The sequence below is a fragment of the Amblyraja radiata genome, chromosome 14 (assembly GCF_010909765.2).
Source record: "Amblyraja radiata isolate CabotCenter1 chromosome 14, sAmbRad1.1.pri, whole genome shotgun sequence".
Classification (NCBI taxonomy): domain Eukaryota; kingdom Metazoa; phylum Chordata; class Chondrichthyes; order Rajiformes; family Rajidae; genus Amblyraja; species Amblyraja radiata.
The window spans coordinates 54,346,892-54,374,134 of record NC_045969.1 but is presented as its reverse complement, the minus strand read 5'-3'; the positions used below and the strand labels follow the sequence as shown (position 1 = coordinate 54,374,134).

At 44.2% G+C, this 27,243-nt stretch overlaps 1 protein-coding gene across 1 annotated transcript; it reads left to right on the top strand.

Annotated features, from left to right (window-relative positions):
• Positions 1-373: 373 nt before the first annotated feature.
• Positions 374-26,984, top strand: LOC116980248 (ATPase MORC2B-like). The gene is made up of 18 exons (XM_033032301.1): positions 374-438; positions 528-581; positions 5,251-5,285; positions 6,700-6,768; positions 8,286-8,376; positions 10,178-10,286; positions 11,061-11,220; positions 12,149-12,260; positions 12,975-13,100; positions 16,695-16,883; positions 18,032-18,170; positions 21,192-21,283; positions 22,079-22,216; positions 22,766-22,777; positions 23,417-23,565; positions 24,224-24,352; positions 25,292-25,397; positions 26,807-26,984. Exons 1-18 carry the CDS (start codon positions 374-376, stop codon positions 26,982-26,984), a joined length of 1,953 nt encoding a protein of 650 aa, XP_032888192.1.
• The last annotated feature ends 259 nt before the right edge of the window (positions 26,985-27,243 follow it).

Sequence of the window (27,243 nt, the reverse complement as noted above, 5' to 3'; positions counted from 1 at the left end):
TATACTCCAAAGAAAACAGTCGCAGCGTATCTAACCTCTTTCTAAACTCAAGCCCAGGTAATATCTGATGAACATCTTCTGTTCCCTTTCCAATTGGGAAACTGACCTGGTTATCACTGCATTTAACTTCTTCCTAGTTTTTGACCGAATCAACCAGTCACAGCAGGTGTTGGGCAACTTGGCAGAAGCATGGACTCTTCATGGACCAGTTGGCATGTTGTGACTCCAGTTTGGAATGGAAAATAAATTGGTGTAGGATCTGTAAAATTCATTAATCTTAGGTCTTCGATTTGTTTCCAGAACCGAGCTGGTAGGTTTTAGCTGTTGATATAATTTTGGAAGGTACAAAGAAGGATAGAAGGTGAGGATCAAAATGGCAGACCGATACGTCGAGTTACCTCGAGCGCAGCTCACCCCTGACTATCTGCATGCAAACTCGTAAGTTTCACAGAATTACTTACAATTACCCACATATTTGTGTTTTTGTCATTTTTTGAATCACTTTTTAATAACACCATTGTTTACAGAACCACTCATGAATTCCTCTTTGGTGCACTAGCAGAATTGGTGGATAATGCAAGGTACTGTATTGGTTCATTATTTGTCATGTGTACCGAGATACATGAAAAGGTTTTGTCTGCTCAAATCTAATCATTCTCTCTGTGACAACAATCAAACCTTACACAATAACAACAGTAGCGCAAAGAGAACAATAGCAGAGTGCAGCATATGGTGTTACAGTTACAGAGAAAAAGTCCAAGTTCTGCAGTGACATAGGAAGTAATGTCATTCCTTCGCTCCATAGATGCTGCCGCACCTGCTGAGTTTCTCCAGCATTTTTGTCTACCTTCGATGTTAGATCATTAGATATCGGAGCAGAATCAGGCATTTGGCACATCAACTCTACCATTTGATCATGGCTGATCTATTTTTCCCTGTCAACCCCATTTTGGTAAGAATCTGGTGAAATGAATATCAAATATTAATTTAATTAAAAGGGTAGATAAATAATGTTTAAGATGACAACATTCTCTAGGTTGTGGTTATTTAGAATGGAACAGGTTGAGGTGAGTTTTGATTGAGGTGTATAGAATTATATGTGATCTAGATTGCATGTATGAAGGACCAATTTCACCCAACAGAGCAGATGGGACAGGGACAGGGACATTATGGATTTCGATTAATAGGTAGAAGTGATAATAGATTAGTCAAAGTGGAACATTGACACTCAGATTGTTGGTGGCCTATTATTGACTGCCTCAAAGGGTGGTGGAATCTAAAGCCATATTGGAAGAGACATCTTGATGTACACTTGATGTACCACCGCCTTGTAGAGTGTGAACCAAGAACTGGAAATGGGGTTAATCTAATCAGCTTTTGTGGTTGAAATTGAGTAGTTTCAAATTGATAAAATCAGGTTTTATTCACGAGGTGTTGAATAAAACTTTCAATCTATACTCCAACACCTGGTGAATAAAACCTGATTTATCTTCATTGCAATCAATCAAGAGGTAAATTAAGATAGACACAAAGCTGGAGTAACTCAGCGGGTCAGATAGCCACTCTCGATAGAAGGAATAGGTGACATTTCGGGTCAAGACCCTTCAAACTAAAAATTCATAACTATTAAACACATTACTTTATCATGTTCTTCAGATAACGTAATTTGTTTAATAATTATGAATTTTGAACGAGGTTCCGTCAATGCTGAAGGATTTGTGTTTTTGATTTAATATTTAAAGAATCTTCATTGATAGTTCAGATTTATATTCAAGTTCAAGTTTGTGTTTATTGTCACTTAACCAATTAAGGTACAGTGAAATTTGAGTTACCATAGAGCCATACTAAGTGAAAGCAACTATACACACAGCCACATAAAATAAAATTCAACATAAACATCCACTATAGTGGATTCCACATTCCTCACTGTGATGGAAGGCAATACATTTCAGTCATCTTCCTCCTTTGTTCACCCGTGGTCGGGACCTTTGAACCCTCCGCAGTTCGCCGCTGTCGAAGGTCCGATGTCCAAGCCCTCGCGTCGGGATGATCGAAACCCCGGCGTCGAGACGAATCGGAACACTCCACGGCATGGAGCTCCCAAGTCGGTCTCTTCTTACTGGAGACCGCGGCATCACGGTGTTAAAGTCCGCAGGCCCCGCGGTAGGAGCCCTTTCACTGGCGTTCCTCTGCAAAGGATCGCCCGCTCCACGATGGTAAGTCCACTCCGCACCCGCGGCTTGAAGCGCCGGGCCGGTCTCCAGGAAAGGTTGCACCACTCCACGTTGTTAGGCCGCAGTGGGGACGGAGATGCGACACGGAGAAAAATCGCATCTCCGTTGAGGTAAGTGACTGAATAAAGTTTCCCCAGATCCTCACCCCCCCACATAAAACATACCAAGCAACATTGAAACAAACATTTAAGACAGTTAAAATAATAAAAAAGAGAAGGGACAAGACAGACTGTTGGCAAGGCGGCCATTACAGGCGCCACCCAGTGACTTCAGTTGTGAAATTGAAATCTTAGGGTGAAAGCTGTTCCAGAATGATGTCAGTGGGGGGAGCTTCAAGCTTTAGACTCGGCAATGATGAATGATTGGTGATAAATGTCCACACTGGGTGGGGTGAGGTTTGGCCGCTCAGTAGTCAGCTCAGTGTTTCTGGGCTGCACCAGTCCTTGTTCTTCTTGGTGGTTGAGTTAGGAGATAGGGTTGGGTGGGGGAGTCTAGTTGAGTAACCACAATACATCTTGTGGATGATACACACTGTAGCTGGAGTGCACTGTTGGTGGATAAAACAATTATTTACAGTGGTGTTGGAAATCCAGTCAAGAGGGTTGCATGATGTTAAGTTTCTCAGAAGTTTGTAGGTACAAGTAAATTATGTTTAGCCTCCAGATTTGTAGAGTCATACAGCAGGAATAAAGTGTTTAAGAAGGAACTGTAGATGCTGGAAAATCGAAGGTAGACAAGAATGCTGGAGAAACTCAGCGGGTAAGGCAGCATCTATGGAGCGAAGGAAATAGGCAGCATTTCGGGCCGAAACCCTTCTTCAGACAGGGATAAAGGCCTGGAAACTTTGGTTGTGTTACTTATGGGATAACATTGGTTTTGAAAAGCGCACAAGAGCAGCTGTGATGGAGTTGTCAGTTCACTAAACACGGCACTCAACTTTCCCTTCTTTTAGTTTAGTTTAGAGATACAGCACGGAAACAGGTTCTTCTGCCCACTGGGCCTCCGTGACCAGCGATCCCCACACACTAACACTATCCTACACACCCTAGGGACAATTTACTATTTTACCAAAGTCAGTTAGCCTACAAACTTGTACATTCTTGGGATGTGGGAGGGATCCGGAGCACCTGGAGAAAACCCATGTGGTCACAGGGAGAACTTACAAATTCCATACAGTCAGCATCCGTAGTCAGGATCGAACCTGGGTCTCTGGCGCTGTAAGGCAGCAACTCTACCGCTGCACCACCTGACGCCCATCTATTTCTGTTGCGTAATATAAAGTTACCAGAGAGCTACTGTTAAATGTCAGGCTGCAAGGGAAGATGAGAGGCCCATGGTGTTAAAGGGAAGATACTAGCATGGATAGCAGTGGGCAGTGGCATGTTTTGGTTAGCGTTAGGGTTAGAGTTTAGGGTTGGGGATGGTAGCATCTGGGCAGTGGGCAGGTGCTATAGACCTGCACGGGAAGGTAGACGCTCCCGCCCCCACGAGTCTTGGGCAGATGGGGCTCGTCAGCCTGGGAAGGCAGTCCATCTAGGAGAGGGAAAACTCTGATTTAAAACCTCCACTGCCATGTGGCCATATCCAGTCATGGAAAAGGCTCCTGAGTAAATCTCAAGAAAATCCGGAGTCGGAGCCCCTAAGGCAGTTCGTCGTTGTCTACAACCTCGCTCTGGCAGCTCCTGCGACGGCGCTGGTGCCAAACTGTAACGGCCCTGCTGTTCCTTTGGATCGATCAGCGACGTGGAGAGGGGGGACGGGCTGCATGGGCAACAGCCTGTCCTCCATATGACATCGCCCAGGCTTGCATCCGACCACACATCACCTGCAAACTAGGATGCATCACCCATGGTCAGTCATGACCGAAGGGGGCCTACTACTGAGCATGGATAGCGGGTTGGCTGGATGGCAGAAGGCAAAGAGTTGCAATAAAAGGCCTTTGGCTGCCAGTGACCATTGGAATTCCGCAAGGATCAGTGCTGGAGCTGCTTCTCTTCACGTTGTATATTAATGATTTTGATAAGGGGATTGAAGACTTTGTGGCCAAAGTTTGCAGATGATGCTAAGGTAGGTGGAGGGGCAGGCAGCGTAGAGGAAGCAAGGACTCTGCAGAAGGACTTGGACAGATGAGCAGAGTGGGCAGGGAAGTGGCAGATGAAATTCAGTATAGCAAAGTGCAGGATCATGCATTTTGGTAATAAGAATAAAGGCATAGATTATTTTCTAAATGGAGAGAGAATCCAGAAATCGGAGGTGCAATGGGACTTGAGAGTGCTGGTGCAAGACTCCCAAAAAGTAAATTTGCAAGTCGAATCGGTAGTAAGGAAAGCAAATTGAATGCTATCATTTATATCAAGAGGACTGGAATACAGAAACAGAGATGTAATGCTGAGGCTCTATAAGGTGCTAGTCAGGCCGCATTTGGAGTACTGTGAGCAAATTTGGGTCCCATATCTGAGGAAGGATGTGCTGGCTCGGGAGAGGGTCCGGAGGAGGTTTACAAGAAAGATCCCAGGAATGAGTGGGTTAGCATATGATGAGCGTTTGACAGCACTGGGCCTGTACTCGCTGGTGTTTAGAAGATTGAGGGGGACCTCATTGAAAATTACAGAATAATGAAAGGCATAGATAGAGTGGATGGGGCAAGGATGTTTCCACTGGTGAGAGAGTCTAGGACCAGAGGTCATAGCATCAGAATTAAAGGGCGCTCTTTTAGAAAGGAGGCGAGGAACTTCTTTAATCAGAGGGCAGTCGATCTGTGAACCTCATTACCACAGTGGGCTGTGGAGGCCAAGCCTGTGGATATTTTTAGTACAGGTGGCGAGAAGGCTGGAGAATAGGATTAGGAGGCAAAGATCAGCCATGATTGAATGGCGGAGTGGACTCGATGGGCCGAATGGCCTAATTCTACTCCATTAACTTGTAAACTTGTGAAACCAATCTTGTATTTGAATATTTCTTGCTTTGTAAATAAAAATTGAAAAAGATATAATGGAAATAATTTGTGTATTTGCAGGGATGCCAGAGCAACGCACCTGAGCATTTACACAGGTGAGTTGAGACATTTACACAACTGAGCAATTACACAAGTTGTTCGTGACATTTACACAACCGATCATGTACATGGGTGAGTTTACACAACATTTACACAACTGAGCATTTACACAGGTGAGTTGTGACATTTACACAACTGAGCATGTACATGAGTTGTTTGTAACATTTACACAACCGAGCATGTACATAGGTGAGTTTACACACCTGAGCAATTGGTTGTGACATTTACACAACTGAGCATTTACACGGGTGAGTTGCAACAGCAGCGGAGTGTCAGGCCATGAAATCTATACCAAAACTCCATTACAGAAATGAGTATCCTCGTAAATACGTCAGATCTGTGTGTGCTAAATCTGTTTGGATAAAAAATGGAAAATGAAATAGTTGATGTAATCCTGGATTTCCAAATTACCTTGGTGCTCTAGGGTCTTTAGATGTTATATGGGCTCATTGTTCCATTTTGGTCTGGGAGCCGCCACAGTATAATATTATTGAAAGACTCAAAGTGCTGGAGTAACTCAGCAGGTCAGGCAACATCTCTGGAGAACATGGATAGGTGATATCATGTGCTTGCAAAATGAAACTGGTGAGCATGGTGTTATATATTCCATTAGCATGAGCTTACACCAGGTGCTCCAGTTTCCCCTTCCTAAGACGTGTGGGTTTGTAGATTATTTGGCCTCTGTAAAATGCCCCTTAGTGTATAGGGAATAGATGAGAAAGTGGGACAACACAGAGCTACTGTGAATGGGTGATTGATGGTCGGCGAGGACTCGGAGGGCCGAAGGGTCTGCTTTCATGCTGAATGTCAAAACTCATTAAAATAATCTGCAGAAAGTGTCAGTCAGTTGTGATATTAACGTTTTCCAGACTGTGCATTCAACAGTGTTCTACTGAATAGTGCGAGCAAGGGTCTTTGGGCAAAACATCCTGGTCATTCATGGGGCCCCCTGGGGTGATATCCCTGCCGTTGTTTGAGGGGTGTCCCCAACCGGACGCTGTCTCTCAATGTCCAGCAGTGGATTAGGATGAGGAGGTCAGAGGGTAAAGCCTTCCCATGGTTTTGTTTACACCATTTCACGACCACCGACCGTTGGGCTGGGGAGGGATGTTGTCTCGAGTTAGGGGTGAAGAAAAAAATGATTTTTATTTCACCTTTTTATCTTCTGGGATGTATCAAGGCGTTCAGTATTTTAGCGTTTTGTACATGTAGGCACTGTTGCAGAAGCAAACTTTGAATGGCACGGCATGCAAAGGGCCAGATCACACTTAGGAGTTGTACTTTGTATTCTGTTGCATATTGCACTTGGTATAAAGTTTCACAATGCAGTGAGTGATTGTAACGGCACCTTGGGGAAATGTGGAAGTGGGAAGTTGTGTAACCGAGTATTCATTTGATTCATAATTACAGAAGAGAACGAACAAGGGACAGGGGGCATTATGTTGTGTTTTCTGGACGACGGAGTCGGCATGGACCCTGGTAAGTACATTTAAGACCAGCTGCCTCAGTGTTCATGGTTCAGTGACACTTTATTTGCCACATGTACCGAGGTACAGTATAATTCATTGCTGTATACAGTTCAGTACAATTATCACTAAACATCAGATACATCTTAGATAAGCATCTCAGATACAGCACAAGGGTGTAGCAGTAGTACCCTGAGACAGTATACAGTTAACAGATTCGGCACCATTTACAAGTCCCAGTTTGTAAGTGCAGGGTTCTCAGCCATGAAGGCCTGTTGTCCTGGCGGCGTTGCAGGGTCGGCCTGGCCTAGCGTGGCCGTTGGTGTCCTCCACCGCTGCCCCAACACTGCTGTACCACTGCTCCACAGCTGCTGCACCTCTGCCCCATTGCTGCTACGTCACTGCTGCAGAGCTGCACCACGGCTCCATTGCTGACCCACCACTGCTGCTGCACGGTTGCTCCATCCCTGCTGCACCGCTGCTGCTCCGCTGCCCCACCTTAAATTCACCTTAATTGAAGCATCTCGAGTTCACCCAAACCCCCAAGGTTATTTTGGAATTAGCATTAATAGTTCTTATATTTATTTAATGTGTGCTAATCCTGGATCATTGAACCAAGAGATCTCGGTGATGTTACAGAGGTGTAACAATGGAAACCAGTCTTCACTTGCTCATTCAGCAAGTAATATCGCTCCATTTCCACTGTGGAGTTATAGAGTTATACAACACGGGCCCGACTCATCCATGTCCCTCAGGCTCCTATTGAATCTTTCCTCTCTACCTTAAACCTATGCCCTCTGGTTCTTGAGCCCCTACTCTGGGGGAACTCTCAAAGTTTCTTGGGTGCTTTGTTGAAGGAGGATCCATGAATGGCTTTCAGATAGAGTCATAGAGACACATAGGGTGGTCATGGTGGCGCAGCGGTAGAGTTGCTGCCTTACAGCGAATGCAGCGCCAGAGACCCGAGTTCAATCCCGACTATGGGTGCTGTCTGTATGGAGTTTGTACGTTCCCCACGTGACCTGTGCGGGTTTTCTCAGAGATCTTCGGTTTCCTCTCACATTCCAAAGACGTACAGGTTTGTAGGTTAATTGACTTGGTAAATGTAAAATTGTCCCTAGTTGGTGTAGGACTGTGTTAATGTGCGGGGATCGCTGGTCAGCGCGGACCCGGTGGGCCGAAGGACCTGTTTCCACGCTGTATCTCTAAACTAAACTAAAACTAAATATAGTACAGAAATGGGCCCTTCAGCCCAACTGGATATGGCAACCAAGATGCCCCACCTACACTAGTCCCACCTCCCTACATTTGGCCATATCCCCCTTAACCTTTCCAATCCATGTACCTGTCCAAAATAGATACTATATGAAAATGAATTGAAGGTGGAATGTCTATGCAGAGAGATTGCATCACTAGTGCTTAAGAATAAAACATGTTATTGAAATAAAAAATATAGAACTTGTACCTTCATATAAAGTATTTATTGGATTTAAACACGTTGAACTTCAATAATTGTTCTGCAATTTGTAGATGAAGCAGCTGATGTTATTCATTTGGGGAAATCTTCGAAGAGGACATCAGATCATCCATTCAGTGGACAGTATGGAAATGGATTGAAGTCGTGAGTTTCTGGGGCATCTTTCTTCTTAGTCCTTCACAGGGAAGTAGTTTTGCTCGGTGAGCTTTAGGGGCAGGAACTAGAGACAGTGTTGATAGGGGAACTTGATGGTTTTGAACTGCTGATCCTGAGGTTGTGAAAAGAAAGCATTTAGGCAGGAAGGTAGACAAAAATGCTGGGGAAACTCAGCGGGTGAGGCAGCTTCTATGGAGCGAAGGAATAGGTGACGATTCGGGTCCAGACCCTTCTTCAGACTGATGAAGGTTGGAAGGTGAGATAGTCTAGAAACACGACTGCCCCAGAATATACTTTGGAATGATAAAAGAGGAGGCATTATCTTCAAGAGGTGCATGGGTTAAATATAGTAAATGGAGTTGCCTGATTTAGGAGGGAGAGATTCCAGCTGAGCTCAGGGGAATAGCAGCATCCTTGACAGGCAGGGAATGGGTCAAGCCAGTGGAAGCCATAGCTGATCACTGAGAGAACTACATGAAACTTGTTTTCCAAACCTTCATTGTCGAAATTCACCTTAATTGAGGAATCTCGAGTTCACCCAAACCCATCTCCTCCCCTACCCCAGGAATGGGTACAGCTGGCCGACAGCACCACTGCCAGCTACAATAATCTATGTACTTTAATTATTCCTTGCATTCGATGGATCTTTTTTATAAATCTAACTCAATCATCTCAGTTAAAGATAATACAACCTCTGCAGGTTTAATGGTGGCTGGATTATGTTGTATCATAAAGCCATGGAGCTGTACAGCACTGAAACAGGCCCTTCAGCCCATCTTGTCCATGCTGACCAAGTTGGCATACTGGGCTAGTCCCATTTGCCTGCATTTGACCCATATCCATCTAAACCCTCCCTATCCACGTATATGCCCAAATGTTTTTAAAATTTTATAATTACTGTATATCCACTTCGACGGCTTCCCTTGGCAGCTCGTTCCAGATACAGACTACCCTCCGAGTAAAACAGTTGCCCGTATTGTACTTGAGTTTCACTCGATAGTATTTATGTATAGTATTATCTGATCTGATGGATAGCATGCAAAACAAAGCTCTTCACTGTACCTCAATGCACGTGACAAACCTACACCTAAACCAGTATTCAAGATGTTATCATTTGTCCCATTGTATTCAATAATTCCCAGTACAAATATTGGAAATCCATTTTTAATTTCAATCTTGCATTGCAACATGCAATTCACAATTTCAACTCTAGGCTGTGCATGCCATAGGCAAGAAGAAGAAGAAGATTCACTATTTAAGTTAAACTTCTACCATTTATTCTTGTACATACTTGTCAAGACTAGACTAGTGCAGCCTACAGTTTGTGGAGAGATTAGAAACATAGAAACATAGAAAATAGGTGCAGGAGTAGGCCATTCGGCCCTTCGAGCCTGCACTGCCATTCAATATGATCATGGCTGATGGTGATTCTGTCTGAAGAAGGGTCTCGCCATGAAAAGTCACCCATTCCTTTCATCCAGAGATGCTGCCTGTCCCGCTGAGATACTCCAGCTTTTTGTGTCTATCTTCGTGACGTCATGAATAACTGGATCAGCAAGTTGTACATATTCTGTGATCTGGTTTATAGTCTGTAGTCTGGGAAGCTAATACTGTAACTTTGTGGATCGTAATATTCAACGCTTTAGATCTCGACAGTCAAGAGAGTTTAATTTCTAAATGTACTGGTAATGAAACGATGACACTCTTACTTGCTGCAGCTTCACAGGCCTGTAAATGTAATGACACAGATAAATATATTGCATATCTAACTGCTGCTTCTTCCTTGTAGAGGGGCAATGAGAATAGGTATGGACTTAATTCTGTTCACCAAGAAAACCAATACCATGACCTGCATCCTGTTATCTCGAACGTTTTATGAGAAAGAAGGTATTGATGAGGTACAGGAAAGAGAACTTTAATATCACATAATTTTACTTACTTTTTCAGCAAGAGATTCAACCTGGGTGCAAGGGGAATCTAAATCAAGTTTTTTGTGTACACAGTGGTGAGTGCCTGGAACTTGCTGCTGGGGGTGGTGGTTGAGACAGATACAATAGTGGAATTTAAGAGGCCTTTGGATAGGCACGTGGACATGCAAGGAATGGAGGGATATGGAGCGTGTGCAGGCAGATGAGTTGGTCTAGGCATCATGTTCAGCACAGATATTGTGGGCCGAATGGCCTGTTCTTGTGCTGGACTTTTCTATCAATAGAACTGCTAGCTCCAAATGATGGCTTCCTCGAGGAAGTCGACACAAGGAATGCAGATGGGAAGATGTTACTGGTGGTGGGATCACATTGGAAGTGGCGGAAATGTCAGAGAATGATGTGTGGGATGTGGAGGCTGGTGGGGTGAAAGGTGAGGAACAGGGGAACTCTGTCCTTGTTCCCTCTAGGCGAGATTACGTCTACTACAAACCCAGGGGGGGAGAGAGGTCAATAAAGGACAGAGAGTGGCTTGAGGGCACTGTTTATGCATAGGAAAGTTTCAGAGGAATATGGGACTCGCTTGGATTGGGGCACCTGGCCAGTATGAATGAGTTGGGCCAAAGGGCCTGTTTCCATGGTGTTATATCTGCAACAGTGAAATATGAAGCATGTTTACAATGCTGGCATTCAGGTTCTTGATTTTTAAAACATATCTAATGCTTGGGTCTTGGTTTTGTTCCCCAGGTTATTGTACCAGTGCCATCATGGTTTGTTTCAACTCAGGAATCCATAAAAACTGATGACCAGACGTTTTCCCTTGAAATGGCACTAATTTATAAATATTCCCCATTCAGCACCGAGTTCGATGTCATGCAACAGTTTCATAAAATTACAGGATCAAGCGGTAAGAGATGCAATAAAAGAAATGAGTAGCGATTTATTTATTGATGCTCATACATTAATGAATCAGCTCTGTGAAATAACTCAGAAGGTTCACCATGTAAAATAAAACCCAGGTTACTTCAGAAGATCAACTGAATAGTTTATTTTTTTGTCACGTGTACCGAGGTACAGTGAAAAGCTTTTGTTGCATGGCATCCAGTCTGCAGAAAGACAATACATGATTACAATCGAGCCATTTACAGTGAAAAGATACATGATAAGGGAATAACGTTTAGTGCAAGGTAAAGCCAGCAAAGTCCGACAGTCAGCAAAGAGGTGGATAGTAGTTCAGCACTGCACGCTGGCTGTGGTAGGATGATTCAGTTGCCTGAATATTTGATGATCGTCTAATAATTATTGGTTTATTATTGTCGCATGCGTCAAGATAAAATGAAAAACATTTTATGTATAAAATGAAAAATGAAAATCGCACCAAACCCAAGTACATCAGGTAGTGCACATGAGAAAATAAAGAGCATGCAGAATATAGTATTATAGATACAGAGAAAGAGCAGATAAAAAAGTGCAGGTAGAAAAAAATGCGTGGCCATACTGAGGTAGGTTGGAAAATCGGTAAATTGTCCTTTGAATGTGAAAGGTGTGTTATAACTATTTAAATAAATATTCTGGGTGGTATACATCAATGGTGGAGTTTTTATTTTTGAGATATAATTTTGATGAAAATCAAACGAATTATGACATAGTGTCCTGAAGCCACTTAGAATGATTAATCCCACTGGTCATTACAGCAAAGTCCACAGGTTTTGAACATTGCCGGATTGAAATGCGTTTACCGCACATCTCCACATTTCTCCAGCACATCTGACACATCTGCATTATGCCGAGCAATCTTCACACAAGATAAAGCATTATTTGTGATTGCTCAGCAGGCACTCTGGTAATTATCTACAACGTAAAGCTGAATGATGATGGAGAACCAGAACTGGATGTTGTATCAGACCCGTCCGATCTGTTGCTGACAGGAATGGTGAGAAATGGAATGTAAGTTTCTATTAAGTGACAGGTAAGACTGGAGTCATGTCATTACTGACTCTAATTCCAGACCATACTTGGATGGAATGGAAAGACACAAATTGCTGGAGTAAATCAGCGGGTTAGGCAGCATCTCTGGAGATGGTGAATAGGTGACGTTTCGGGTTAGGGACCTTCTTCAGACCGGATAGAATGGGTTTGTGCAAGGAATCTGTGGGATATCACTGGAGATTTTCCAGTTGTTTGTTTGGGTCTCTAGAAGGCTTGCCTTAATTGCTTTCTTGATACATCACCATGGAAATATCATCAGCTTTCGGTGTTATTATTGAGCAAAAATATTCCCTTATTGCTTAATGTTAGGGTTGTAACATTGGTGTAAATATACTAAAGTGCAACTCAGTTTTTCTCCAAATTTTACACGTTTATTTACGATGGCATAAATAAATCTCAACCGTCTTCAGTAGATTCTTTATGAATGTCGATTGAAAAGCACCACGTCTCAAGAAGCGTCTCGACCGGAACCGTCACCCATTCCTTCTCTCCAGAGATGCTGCCTGTCCTGCTGAGTTACTCCAGCATTTTGTGTCTACCTTCGATTTAAACCGGCATCTGCAGTTCTTTCTTACACCATATTTCAACTGGTAGACTGACCCTTCTGATTTTGATGACACTTAATACTATAAAGCAAAGTTTGGATGCTATTTCTGCATTGTACCTCCACAGCCAGCCCGAACACTATTCGTTCAGAGCCTATGCTGCAATATTGTACATTGACCCACACATGAAGATTTATATCCAGGGGAAGAAGGTCCGCGCTAAACCTCTCATCTTCTCATTGTACAGACCCAGGTAAGAAAACTATTTGCCCGTGACCAAATGTTGCACCTGTTTTAAAATTCTCCTCTTTGAAATTCTACACCATATTATTTCTCAAGAACAATTTACCTCCTTCCCACATTGAGAAATAGGAGATGTTTTAATCTGATGATCATTCATGACTTTCTTCTAGTCTAACAGAGAAAAAAAAGTTATTTTTTAAAGTCAGCTTTCCTTAATTTCCACAGTTATATTTATATATTGTATTTCTATATTCTGACTGCCATATTAAACACATTTGTTACTGTAACTATTTGTAAAGTATTGAATGTGAAATTGGAAACGAGCAATATTTATGTATTTTTTTAGATTTGCATCACTGGTGAAATGTACTGAGTTATTGATGCAAAGGTAGGTTGTATGTTGCAGAGTTGGCTTTCATTAGAGCTAACATCCATAAAAAATTAGAAGCAACCATTGTTGAAAGCGTGACTTGATTTTAAATTGACATTTATTACTATCTCTGTAGGAAGTACACATACTTTTCCAAAGGATTCAAAGTACGTACTTTGAGAGAAGTAGAGGAAGCAGATCTTGCTGTCAAAGTAGGTAGGGATTAATGCTTTCAATGACTCATTCTATCGGTAAACATCACAGATTCTCTGTTTTGGATATCTTGGACTCCCAGTAAGCAAGGAAGGCTACCATCAAGTGCGTAACATTCCACGTCGGTCTTTGCAGGGAATGGAGGGATATGGATCACATGCAGGCAGAGGAGATTAATGTAATTTGGCATCATGTTCGGCACGGACATTGTGGGCTGAAGGGCCTGTTCCTGTGCTGTACAGTTCTATATTCTTAAGGTCAAATGAAGTATATATTGTCCAATAAATCATTAGGGGGTTGGATACGGTTTTTGATTTAGGTTGAAAAATCAAAAAAATGATTCTTCCAGCTATACATTCCATTAGGTTAATTTTATCTTCAAAGTCTAAAGTTAGATAACCATTTGTCACTTTGAAATATAGTCTGCACATCTTAAAGAAAGACACATGCTACAATTATTCTCTGAGTTATCAGTGCCTTTCTTTCCCAAATGTTGCTAACATTTGTACTTTGTTCTACAAGCACAGAATATTAGATTTGTTTTCATTAAACCTTACTTTTTAAACATTGATGTAATATTACAGAACTCTGTTAAAACTGATATAATAACATTTGATGTGAATTGGAAAAACAGGAGCTGGAATTCACCAGATGATCAAATGTCAGTCACTTTGTGCCAACTTTGATTGGCTTTCTCCTTGTAATCAATGCTGTGGGAATTTTATCAATTACACTGTTAAAACCCACAGGAGAAATTATTTACATTTCAGAGAAAAATCCATCAACTGACCTCATTCAAAAGTACACACTTCCAAAATGGATTACCCGCAATGATGTAGGCCTTAGGCCAACAATAAACGCATCTAAAACTGACTTTAGATTTTGTACTTCCAGCAGAGGAAAAGATGCAAGATGCAAAACTGAAAATGGGGGAGTTTGAAAAGACTTGTGACCATGGTATGGAAGAACAGGTAATCATTAATTTTAAGAAACTAGTGTTCCTTACAAAAGTATATGTTTAGGTGTGTTATTGTCATGTATACTGAGGTACAGTGAAAAGCTTGTTTTACATGCTATCCAATGAGATCAGATATATCTATATACTTAAAAGTCTGATCTTGGATGTTTGTGTGTTTGTTTGTGTATAATCACACCTTCTCGAAAAAACGACGCACTAATGGTAACATTTTTTTACATATTCCAGTAGAGATTTTTCTCGTGGAGTCCGAAATCACCTTAAAATTTCATGCTTTATTTCTCGAGTTATTATGGAAAATGCTAAAACATCTGACAAAACTTTGAAATAAAAAAGACTGTCTTTCATTGACGGATGTGCAGGAGTGGGCGCCGTCTGTGTATGGCAGCCTGCCCGCAGTCCGTCTCTTCACCTTTTTTTATTTTAAGTCCTGTTAAAAAAAAAAATGTGTGTTAGTTAGTTGGAGCTCTTTTATGTGGTGGGTGGGTGGGGGGGGGGAGGGGGAAACTTTATTTCTTAGTCCCCTACCTGGTCGGAGAGGCAGCATCCCTCCAAGCTGCTTCTTCGCCCCGTCCTCGCGGCCTGCCATCGAGAGTGGAGCGGCGTTTCCTGTCGGGACCGGCCGGGACTACAGCTTCGGCGGCGGTGCAGCGCTGGGATACCAACAGGGAGCGGGCGATGCCTTACCGGGTCGCCGTGCGGTAAGCTCCGGAGCGCTGTGTCCGCCAACTCCCAACATCGCGGAGCTGTGGCTGCGGGCGTCCGGCCGCGGGCGGCGCTGGATTTGGAGCGCCGCGGAGCCAGGGATTGAGTTCGCCGGGGTCGGAGCTCCAACCGGCGCGGCCTGAGGGCTACGAGTGCCCCGGGCTCCGGTCTCCGGGGAGGAGGCAGCCGCTCTAGACTTTCCACGCTGCTTGAGGAATTGTTTCACCCGACGCCGGAGTTCCACCTTTCACGGCAAGAGGGCCCTGAACATCATCGGACTTGCTGCAAGACCACAAATGGGCCCCGACCTCGGGTGTTTCAGAGGAAGAGGACTTAACTTTCTGGTGCCTTTCCCCACAGTGGAAATTTTTGATTCTGCTGTGGGGGGACGTTTGTGTTGAACTCTATAATGTTTGTGTCCATTTTCTTTATTTTTTGTTAACCTTTTTCTATGGTATGGAAACTTATTAGCTATTTTATGTAAAGCACTTTGGTGTCAATGCGAGTTGACTTAAAACGTGCTATATAAATAAAACTTACAAACTTACTGGTGACATCACAATGGGTCTGCGTGCCTGCTGTCTTGCTCATGCTGCGAGTGACCTCACCCCCCCGACCACTCCCTCCCCTCCCCCCCCGCCCCCGTTATTCAAAAGACGCAGAAAGAACGAACAAGTCGGCCTCTGGATTGAAGCTGCCGAACTCGCATTTCTTTGGTTGCAAGCTGCCGTCCGCCCACCCGCCCCGCTCCCCTCCCCCTCTTCCCCTCACTCCTCCTCTCCCCCCTCCTCCTCTACCCCCCCTCGTCCTCTCCCCCACTTCTCCTCTCCCCCCTCAACCTCTCCCCCTCCTCCTCCTCTCCCCCTCCTCCTCTACCCCCCTCCTCCTCTACCCCCCCTCCTCCTCTACCCCCTCCTCCTCTTCCTCTCCTCCTCTCCACACACCCGACCTCTCTCCTCCCCCCCCTCCACACCCCTCCCTCCTCTCCCCCCCTGCTCTCCCCCCTTCCACTCTCCCCCCCCCTCCTCCCATCCTCTCTCCCTGTAGATCAGTGTCACTCATGTTATAAGTCATACTTGTAGCTCCGCCCACTAGTTAAACAGAAAGCTTCTCTTCCCTTTCTCCCTCAGTCTTGAGTTAAGTGTTAAGATGAAATTACCTCTGCTGTAATGTTAATAAAGTCTTTGGATCTTAATCACTGTGCGTGACTTAAGTTATTCCAACAGCAGAGCTCAACATGGTGTCAGAGTGCACGGACTTACTCCTTGCCTAATTATATTGCTTTTATTTTAGTTTGTTGTTTTCTCCGGTTTATGTTATACTATGGCTTCTGCTCTCAGAAAACCAGAGATCCTGATGTTTGACGAAGACCTCGCAGAACGATGGAGCGTATTTGAAGAAGATTTCTCAATCTACATTGAGGCAGCTCACCTGACTGCTGCTCCAGGTGTTCGAGCTTCAATTCTTCTTAATCTAGCAGGCACAGAAGCTGCCCGACATGCCAGAAGATTTCATTATGAACCGGCGAGGTTTGACCCGGCTGGTGTCCAGATCGCTCCTGCCGAATCTATCCTTGACCCTGGTTGCCTACTACGCAAATTCAGACAGTTATGTGAGTTAAGAACTAACTTAGTTATGGAGAGGCATTTGTTCTTTTCTCAACGCCAGAGACAGGGTGAACCTGTCGAAATGTATGTTAGTGCTTTGAAGCACATTGCCAGTCGATGCGATTTCAGGGATATATGTGACAGCCTAGTCGTGACCGTCTGGTCTATGGTGTCCGCAATGATAAATTATGCGACGAGTTACTGCGAGATGCTGAGCTCACTCTAGAGACTGCTGAAAACCGCTGCCACATTGCTGAAATGGCTGACGCCCATACAAAAATCGTGAAATTAATGTTGCCGGCATGTCTTATCAAATCTCTCGCCGTTCTCCTCAAGTGCCCGACAGCCCTATCGTTAGACTAATAGACAATTGGTTTAACTCTGGGGGTTCGCATGCTGCAGCTCGTGACCGTTGCCCTGCGTATGAAAAATTATGTTGTTTTGGTTACAAAAGGAACCATTTCTTCAAATGCTGTCACTCGCGTAGCAACAGACTGCAAACAAGACAATCTGTTAATTCACTCGGTCATGAGAGCCTGCTCTCGGAACGCTCTCAACCAGCTCCCACGGATTTGCAGGCTGCTAGCGAAGATTTTAACTTGGATGTTCACTCCTTGTCTGATTTACTGCACACACAACTAGATCACAAGGTCGCTTTGCTCGTTAATGGCAAGAATTTTTATCAGAAAGTTGACACAGGGATCAGGTGTAACGTCATGTGTCTAGCTGTATTGATAAAGATACGAAAAACAGAGACTGTCACTTCTACGGCTGCCTCCCTTCTCCCATTTGCAGGAGGTCCAGTGCACCCTATCGGTCAAGTCGAGTTACGCTGCTGTCTTAACTCACATGTCCACAACCTGAGTTTTTATGTTGTTCGTGAGGATGTGCCTTCCCTGCTAGGTGTCAACGCTTGTCGCGACCTGGGACTTGTCTCTTTCAGCCCTGCTGTTTGTCATCTGAGTAAAACCTGTGACTTTACCCAACAAATCCTGACACAATACAAAACTTTGTTTGACGACAAGCTGGGCAGGTTGCCCGTTAAGTACACAATTACCATTAACCCAAAGGTACTTCCAGTTGTCCGTCCAGCACAGGATTCCCCATGCTATGCGAGACCGTGTTCAAAGTGAACTCAACAGGATGGTGTCTCTAGGTGTAATTGCTCCCGTCGCTGACTCCTCGGATTGGGTCTCCACCATGGTTGTGGCAACGAAGAAGAATAAAGACGAAATATGGATTTGTATCAATCCTAAAGACTTAAACACAGCCTCACTATCCCATGTGCACTGTGGACGAGATTGCAGCGTAGATGGCTGAGGCAACTGTATTCAATGTACTAGATGCCAAGAGTTCATTCTGGCAGATGTCGCTGGAACGCAACTTCTCTAAGTTAACAACCTTCAGCACACCGTTCGGACGATACAGATTTCTTCGCATACCTTTTCGCATAAGCTCTGCCAGTGGCGACGCCCTCTCCGCCTGTGCTTACAATCCCCTGTTTCATCACTGGGAATGCTGGTTCAATCTCCGTCACCAGTCAAGACACAAACTCTGTCCCCGGTGGGGATAGACGGAGATGGTTTTTATCGCGCATGTGCTGGTCGTGTTTGCAAGCCCACCGTGAAGTACCCGGGCTATGTTGGACTTTCCTCCAGCTTATTATCAATTGCTATGCGTGCCTTATTTAGTCAATGGTTTTGTACTGACATTTAATTCTTTTAGAGGGAGGATGTAGATCAGTGTCACTCATGTTATGAGTCATAGTTGTAGCTCCACCCACTAGTTTAACAGAAGTCTTCACTTCCCTTTCTCCCTCAATCTTGAGTTATGTGTTAAGATGAAGTTACCTATGCTGTAACGCTAATGCAGTATTTGGATCTTAATCACTGTGCGTGACTTAAGTTATTCCAACAGCAGAGCTCAACACCCCCCTCCTCTCCCCTCCCCTGGCCTCTCTCCCCTCTCCCCCTCTCTTCGTCTCTCTCTGTCTCTCTCTCCGTCTCTGCCCCTCTCTCTCTGTCTCTGCCCCTCTCTCTCCGTCTCTGCCCCTCTCTCTCCGGCTCTGCCCCTCTCTCTCTGTCTCTGCCCCTCTCTCCCTGTCTCTGCCCTTCTGTCTGTCTCTGCCCATCTCTCTCTGTCTCTGCCCCCTCTCTCTCTGCCCTCTCTCTCTACCCCCCTCCTTCTCCCTGTCTAAACGCGTCAGTTGGGGGCCATGCGTGAGTGGATAGGGTGGGAATGGATAGGGAGTGAATTAATAATATTAATATAATATGGAGGGTGGTTAGTGTTTGTGTATAGGGGGTGGTTAGTGTGTGTGTGACGTCGCAGGCCCCCCCCAACCTGCGTTGAGCGGATGGGACCCAACGGGTCCCACTTGGTCTAGTAGTACATAAATATGTTGAAGCCAAACTCAGGTATAATAGGTAGAGCAAAGGGGATAAATTCAGAGTGCAGAATATGGTCCTCAGCATTCTAGTGCATCAGTTCATAAACAGATCTTATAGAGGTGTATAAAATCATGAGAGGAATAGATTGGGTGGGTGCACAGAGTCTCTTGCCCAGAATGGGGGAATTGAGAACTAGGGCAAAGGTTTAAGTTGATGGGAGAAATATTTTAAAGGAATCTGAGGGGTATCCTTTTAACACAAAGGGTGGTGGGTGTATGGAACAAGCTGTCAGAGGAGATAGCTGAGGCATGGACTATCACAACGTTTAAGGTGCAATTAGACAGGTACATCGATAGGACAAGTTTAGAGAGATATAAGCTAAATGCAGGCAAGTTGGGCTGAGGGGTCTGTTTCCACACTGTTTGATTCAATGACATCTATGACAAAGTCCAATGTCCACAATGGGGTAGAGGTGAATTGGACAGTACCATAGCTCATGGAAGAACTATTCAGAAGCCTGATAACTGAGGGGAAGAAGCTGCTCCTGAGATTACCACCAACACATTGGCAATCCAGTCTTGTGGATTTTGCAGAAGTAAAAATGTTAAGATATTGATTATCAGCTTCAGATAACTCTGTCAAGGGCTCCCCAAAATATTTGCTGCACCAGGACTGGACTTGTGACATTTGCGTACAACCTCTTGCATGATAAGACCTCAAGACCAGTTGCCATGATGTTAACATAGTCCAATGCTGTGCTGATATAGTCCAGATTATTTAATTGTCATATGTACTGGCGTTGGAACAATGACATTTTTACTTGCTGCAGATTAACAGGCCAGATATAGCAATGACACACAGATAATTAGTTGTAATAATGAATACATTAATTACTGTAATAAAAGGTAACTATGATAGTGCAAAACTAAGTCCATCGAGCAATCACAGGCACAGACCATCAAGGCCTGCTGGATCTCCCAGTTCCCAACCATTTTAACTGCCCTTCCCATTGCCACACTGTCCTGGGCCTCATCCATTGCCAGAGTGATGCACACACAACCTGGAGGAACAGCACCTCATATTCCACTTGAGTAGCTTTCAACCCATACGTATGAACATTGAATTCTTCAATTTTACATAGTTATCGTAAACTGCCACAACCCCTCCTCCTCTTCCACCTGTGCTCCACTTGGCCTTGCACCCATTTCTCCCCTTCTCCCTCCTCTTCCTCCTCAATTCCTGCTTCTGTCTTCTGTAAATCCTTATCTCACACCTTTTTGTCTATTCATCTCTGGCCTTAGTTCAACCTTCTGCCTATCAAAACCCCCCTCACCTGAATCCACCTATCACTCGCCAGGCCTTGTCCCACCTCTGCTCCAGCTTTCTTTCCCCCCCACCACTACAATCATCCCGAAGAAGAGTCCCGAGCTGAAACATCACCTATCCATGTTCTCCAATGATGCTGCCTGACCTGCGGAGTTACTCCAGCACTCTGTCTTTTTTTTGTGCCCATAGAAGATCGTAGTTATTGTGTGATGTTCAAGAACTGATGGTTGCTGGGAAACCGTGTGGCTCTTGAAGAGGATTTTTCATTGGACAGTGTTTCGTGCCTTAGAGCAAGTGCGTTGAGAATTCACTAAACTATACCTGAAATTTCATATTTTCAAAACTTGTCAATAGTAGAATTCTGAATAGGTACAAAGTAGATTGTTTATGTTTGGTTTTGGTTAAGAATTCTATTCCAATAATGCTCCTTCACAAAAAGTTAATCATTAGATGTCACTAGCTTGCTTAAAATGAAGTGTCATTTCTTTTGATTTCTAACGTTGATCCTTTCCAGAATAAGCTTCAACTTGCCAAAGCTGTTACTAAATTATCAGTCTCACAGAAGGATGTAGAGAGAAAGAAGAAACTGTATCAAGAAAAACTGAGGTAATGGTATTTAGCTTTATGTCTGCTTTGTAAATAATAGTCAAAGAGATACAGAATCAACTCCTTCGGCCCACCTTGCCCATACCGTCCATTCAGCACTACCCTGACCTATATTCTCCCTACATGCCCATCAACCCTCTTTCTCCCCCCTCCCCCCCCCCCCCCCGCCCTTCTGTCCCCAAGTCTACCACTAGTATCCACCTATTCCTTGCCAGACTTTGCCCTGATCCCACCTCTCTTCCAGCTTTCTCCCCCTCACTCCATCAGCCTGAAGAAGGGACCCGTCCTGAAACGCCATCTGTCCATTCCCTCCATAGATGCTGCCTGACCCGCTAAGTTCCTCCAGCACTGTGTGTGCTCGAGCTGATCTTGTGGCCGGTCTGTCATCCCACTGCCACGGTGTTGCGGGGGGAGGGGGGGGGGAATGTGTGCATGGCCAGTGGCTGTTGTGCTTTGGTGCCCAGCGTAGGGAGTGCGCCTCTCATGAACCTCTCCTGCCCGTCCCACCACCGGCTCCTGCCCCCTCTGTGAAAGAACCTGCAGATCCACCTTGGCTTTGTTGTCCACCAGACCGAGTGGAGGGTCACCTTCCCCCCACCCCCCTCCTCCAAGCTGAGGGTCTGCCCAGCAAAGGCCAGTGGTCATTCTCTTCCAATTACTGTCCTCTCAACCTGTGTGCAGGTCGTCATTTATGGAGGTGTTAAAGTCTCTCTGGACCCACCATTTTCTGAGGCGTTGTGAACAGCTCGTCTTGTGAATTGACCTACACCTAACTGCCTGACTTCTTATTCACAGAGCACTGAAAAAGCCAAATAATCTGACTTTTATTTTCGGAGTGAACATCGAGAATAGGAACTGTGATGGGATGTTCATTTACAACAACTGTCGCCTCATCAAAATGTACAAAAGAATTGGAGTCCAGCTGGACCGTGGGTTAAGGTATCAGGCCAGAGAATTATCAGAACTGAAGACACAATGAAATGCAGATCTTGTCCACTGGGTGGCGGTGGCAATGGCTGCCTCGCCAACAATCTGTCTGCCCCTTCCTTTTTGATGTTTGGTTTTATGTGTTAAATGTATGTTTATACTGTTATTTAGTTTTTTTTTACATTTTCTAATCTACTATCCCGAGGGAGATGCGATTTTTTTTCCCGTATCGTATCTCCGTCCGCATTGCGGCCTAACATCGAGGAGTTAGCGGCTTTGCTGGAGACCGACCTCGAGAGCTCCAACCGCCTGCGGACTTTAACATCATGGAGCCCGCGGTCACTGGTTAGAGACCGACTTCGGGAACTCCAAACCACAGGAGCTTCGACCGCCTCGATGCGGGGGCTTCAACTGCCACGACCGCAGGAGAATAAAAGAGGAAGAATATTAGACTTTATTGTCTTCCATCACAGTGAGGAATGTGGGGAATCCGCTGTGGTGGATGTTTATGTTAACTTTTATGTAGTTGTGCATGTTGTTGCTTTTTTTTTTTAGTATGGCTGCATGGTAATTTGAATTTCACTGTACCTTTAATTGGTACATGTGACAATAAAGTGACCTTGAAACCTTGACATAGTGCTGGAGGAACTCAGCGGGTCAGGCAGCATCTGTGGAGGGAATGGACGGGCGACATTTCAGGTTGGGACTATTCTTCAGAATGAAGAACGGTTCCAGCCCAAAACGTCGTAGGTCCATTCCCTCCACAGATGTGCCTCACCACCTGAGTTCCTCCAGCACTCTGTTTTTTGTATATCATCAGAACTATCTATTTTAAATAAACCTTTAAAAATGTGAGGATTTGCAACAGAAATGACAAAAAGAGTGGTTATTGTTTTTAAACGGGAAAATATAAATATATTTATAAAAGGTCAGGCAGGAATTTCTTCCATTTTGTTTTATTTGTTATCACTGGGCTGCACAGCATGGAAACAGGCCCTTCGGCCCACCTTGTCCATGCTGACCAAAGTGGCACAGTGGGCCAGTCCCATTTGCCTGAACTGGCCCATATCAATCTCCACCCTTTCTATCCATAAATCGGCCTAAATGTTTCTAAGAGTTGTAGTAAGTTGTGTCTTGCGTTTAGTTGACTGTTGGGCTGACCATGCGTTCAACCGGACATTGTCTCTGTCCCTTCCTCAGGTCTAGTGGTGGTGTCATGGGTGTGGTCAACGTGCCCAGTGCAATGATGGAGCCAACTCATAACAAGCAAGACTTTGTAGATGCCAGAGAATACCACAGCTTACTGAGAGTTATGGGGCAGTGTTTGCGGCAGTACTGGAAGGGCCTAGACATTGGTAAGAACCGTGCTACCTCTTTTAGTCAGAGGGTGGTGAATCTGTACAATTCATTGCCACAGAAGGCTGGGGAGGCCAAGTCAATGGATATTTTTAAGGCAAGAGTTGGATAGATTTTTGATTAGTACAGGTGTCAGGCGTTATGGGGAGAAGGCAGGAGAATGGGGTTAGGAGGGAGAGAGAGACCAGCCATGTTTCAATGGCGGAGTAGACTGGATGGGCCGAATGGCCTATTTCTGCTCCATTCACCTGTTTATCAATGGATAAAATGCACCAGTGTCCTTTAAAATGTTTGTATTCTGCCTGAAAACTAGATTTTCACTTTTTTAGAAATGTAATAATTAAATATGCCATTCAGGCCCTCAAACAACTTGTAGAACTGTAGAAACAAAGAACTGCAGATACTGGTTTATACCAAAGATAGACACAAAGTGCTGGAGTAAATCAGTGGGTCTGGCAGCATCTCAGGAGAAAAGGGGTAAAAAAGGAACATTATGCATAGTGACACCTTTTTGTCTTCAAAAAATGCTCTGGGTTGACAGCAGAAATATGCAATATAACATGTAATGGTTCTGTGTTCAATTACTGCAGTGGTTATTTCTGGTAAATCAACTCCTAAGTTTAGTGACCCTAACGGTCAACGTTGATGTGCTTTCAGCTCGGGCTGGGATTGCAAAGTTCTGGAGTGAGTTTGGATACGTGTCGACCAACTGGAGCTGGCCACCATCTCCTGCAGTCCAGTATAGGAGGAGGCGGGCTGTGGAGATCCCACTCACTGTGCAGTGCGGCAAGTATCTACTGGGTGTGGATCGAGAGAGAGAAAGTCAACAGATAATCCCCAGAGTATTACACCATACTATCAGAATTATAAAACTACCCACATAGTAAATACCAGATACACAACCTCAGGAAGATGAGATCGGTGAATGGTATAAACTATTAGATATTACTCCTGGTCCCATCCCAATACACTTTCTATTCACTTGTTTTACATGTTATACGTTATTATATGTCATCTGTTTTACATGTTTTTCGCACAGAGGGTGGTGGGTTTATGGAGCGAGCTGCTAGAGCAGGTAGTTGAGGCAGCTACCATTACAACATCTCAAAGACACGTGGGTGGGGACATGGATAGGAAAGGTTTAGAGGTATATGAGCCAGGTATATGAGCCAAACACAGGCAAATGCAACTAGCTTAGATGGGGCATCTTGGTCGGCATGGAGGTGTTGGGCCGAAGGGTCTGTTTCCATGCTGTATGACACTGTGACTGTAACCCTTTATATGCACAATTTTAGGTGGGGTAAAATGGAAGTGTAAGTGTGAGAGTTTGCCCATTGATTAGCAGGTGACATGCTCTAGTAGTGCAAATTATACACATGGGATGTTGTTGTCCATGGTTTAACCCATTAGTTGTTTATTTACAACACCGTAGAATTTGTTCCTATCATTCTGGTTTAGTGGTTTATAATTTAGTGTCTGGGCCAAAATGCTGGGATTCCATGTCTCTCAGCACCTTCTCCGGGTGGAATTGTGCATTGTTTCAACAAGTTATCTCCGTGGAATATACAAGGATTGACAACAAATGTAGGTCTGGCCTTTGAAAGCCATCTGCTATTTGAATTTAAAAAGACGTGCACTGGTTGTATTTTAAAATAAAATTCCATATTATTCTTTAGCTGAAGATATTTTATTTTTATATGTTTATTTTTGTGTAATTTGTGTCAGACCTGTGCCTACGTTGGAGAGTGTTACCATCTAACCTGGATGTGGATGACAGAGAACTGCCTGACCCTTGGATCTGCTCCATGAACCAAAATCCACAACAAAATCGGTAGGTCGAGGACATTTCAGTCAAAGTTTGGAATGGTTTATTAATAAAAACATTAATATAAAGTGTTAAATACATATGGCAAATTCATGATTTTATTTGGGTCACAATTGCCTCCTTATCAGTAATAATTAGTATTAGGGCGGCACAGTGGTGCTGCGGTAGAGTTGCTGCCTTAAAGCCCCAGACATCCATGTTCAATCTGACTGCGGAGATTGGACATTCTCCCTGTGACTACGAGTTTTCTCCGGGTGCTCTGATTTCCTTCCACATTCCAAAGATGTACAGATGTTTGGGTTTATTTGATTTGCTATGTTGTAAAATTGTCACTAATTTGTAGGATCGTGTCAGTGTGGAACTGTAGAAACAAGGTACACAACAGAAACTGCAGATAATACTAATTAGACTGAAGAAGGGTCCTGACCTGAAACATCACTTCCCCATGTTCTCCAGAGATGCTGCCTGACCCACTGAGTTACTCCAGCACTCTGTGTTCTTTTGTGTAACCCATCATCTGTAGTTGCTTGTTTCTACTTATTGGAGTGTCCCTTGAAATGAAAAAAATAAGCTGGGAAGCATAGATGTTCTCCTTGGAGCAGAGAGGATGGAAAGGTGATTTGATAGTCACACAGCACGGAAACAGGCTGTTCGGCCCAAGATGCCTCATCTAAGCTAGTTCCATTTGCCACATGTCCCATTGATAGAAGGATATTGGGACCCGGCAACATGAATGTGAGGAACTCTGCCCATTAGTGTAAAGGTTGGCAAGCTCAAAGGTGTCGTGATACGAGCAGGGACGTTTTCATCCAGTGTTTAAAGCTAGTGTGTATAGAACATAGAACAGTACAGCACAGGGACAGACCCTTCTGCCCACAATGTCCATGCTGAACATGACATCAAGTTAAACTAATCTCCTCTGCCTCATGTAACCCACATCCCTCCATTTCCTGCACATCCTGTAATCGTATAGACTTTCCGCTGACTGGATAGCACGCAGCAACAGCTTTTTACTCTGCCTCAGTACACGTAACAATAAACTAAAACCAAACTAAAATATCCTTGTAGGCACAAAATGCCGGAGTGACTCAGTGGGACAGGCAGCATCTCTGGAGAGAAGGAATGGGTGACGCTTCGGGTCCAGACCCTTCTTCAGACCTCGACCCAAAGTGTCACCCATTCCTTCTCTCCAGAGATGCTGCCTGTCCCGCTGAGTTACTCCAGCATTTTGTGTCTACCTTCGATTTAAACCAGCACCTGCAGTTCTTTCTTACACATAAATTATCCTTGTGCCTATCTAAAAGCCTCTGAAACAGTTATCATATCTGCCTCCACCACCACCCCAGTTTATATTACACAATATTTATATAACACAGGAATATAATTGGACTTGTAACTTTAATGATTTTCCACAGATGTGATATAGCAGAACAACTGCCCCAAATTCCATCAGGAGCAATAAAAGCAAGATCACCATTATCCAATGAAAAGCAGGAACGATTGGAGAAATCAATCCAGAGGCATTGGGTCAAAGTGGCTTCCTTGCAATCTCAGGCAAGTACAGTGTATCTGCTCAAATACTCCCTGCTTTGAATATTTTCCTCAAATTTAGCTTTGGCGGGGGAAGGACTTTCTAATTATTTTAGTGCCTGATGCGACCAATTGTGCTAATTTTTAAACAAGTTAATATTGATGATCAATATCAGTTTAATGCATTGCTCACCAGTGTTACCTGAAATTGGAGAATTCACTGTTTACCTATGGTCTGTGAGAACCCTCTGAGCGAACATTCCCGTGGCATCAGGAGTCTTGATCTACCTGTGACGTCAGACCTGTGCATGTTTCTGCCTCG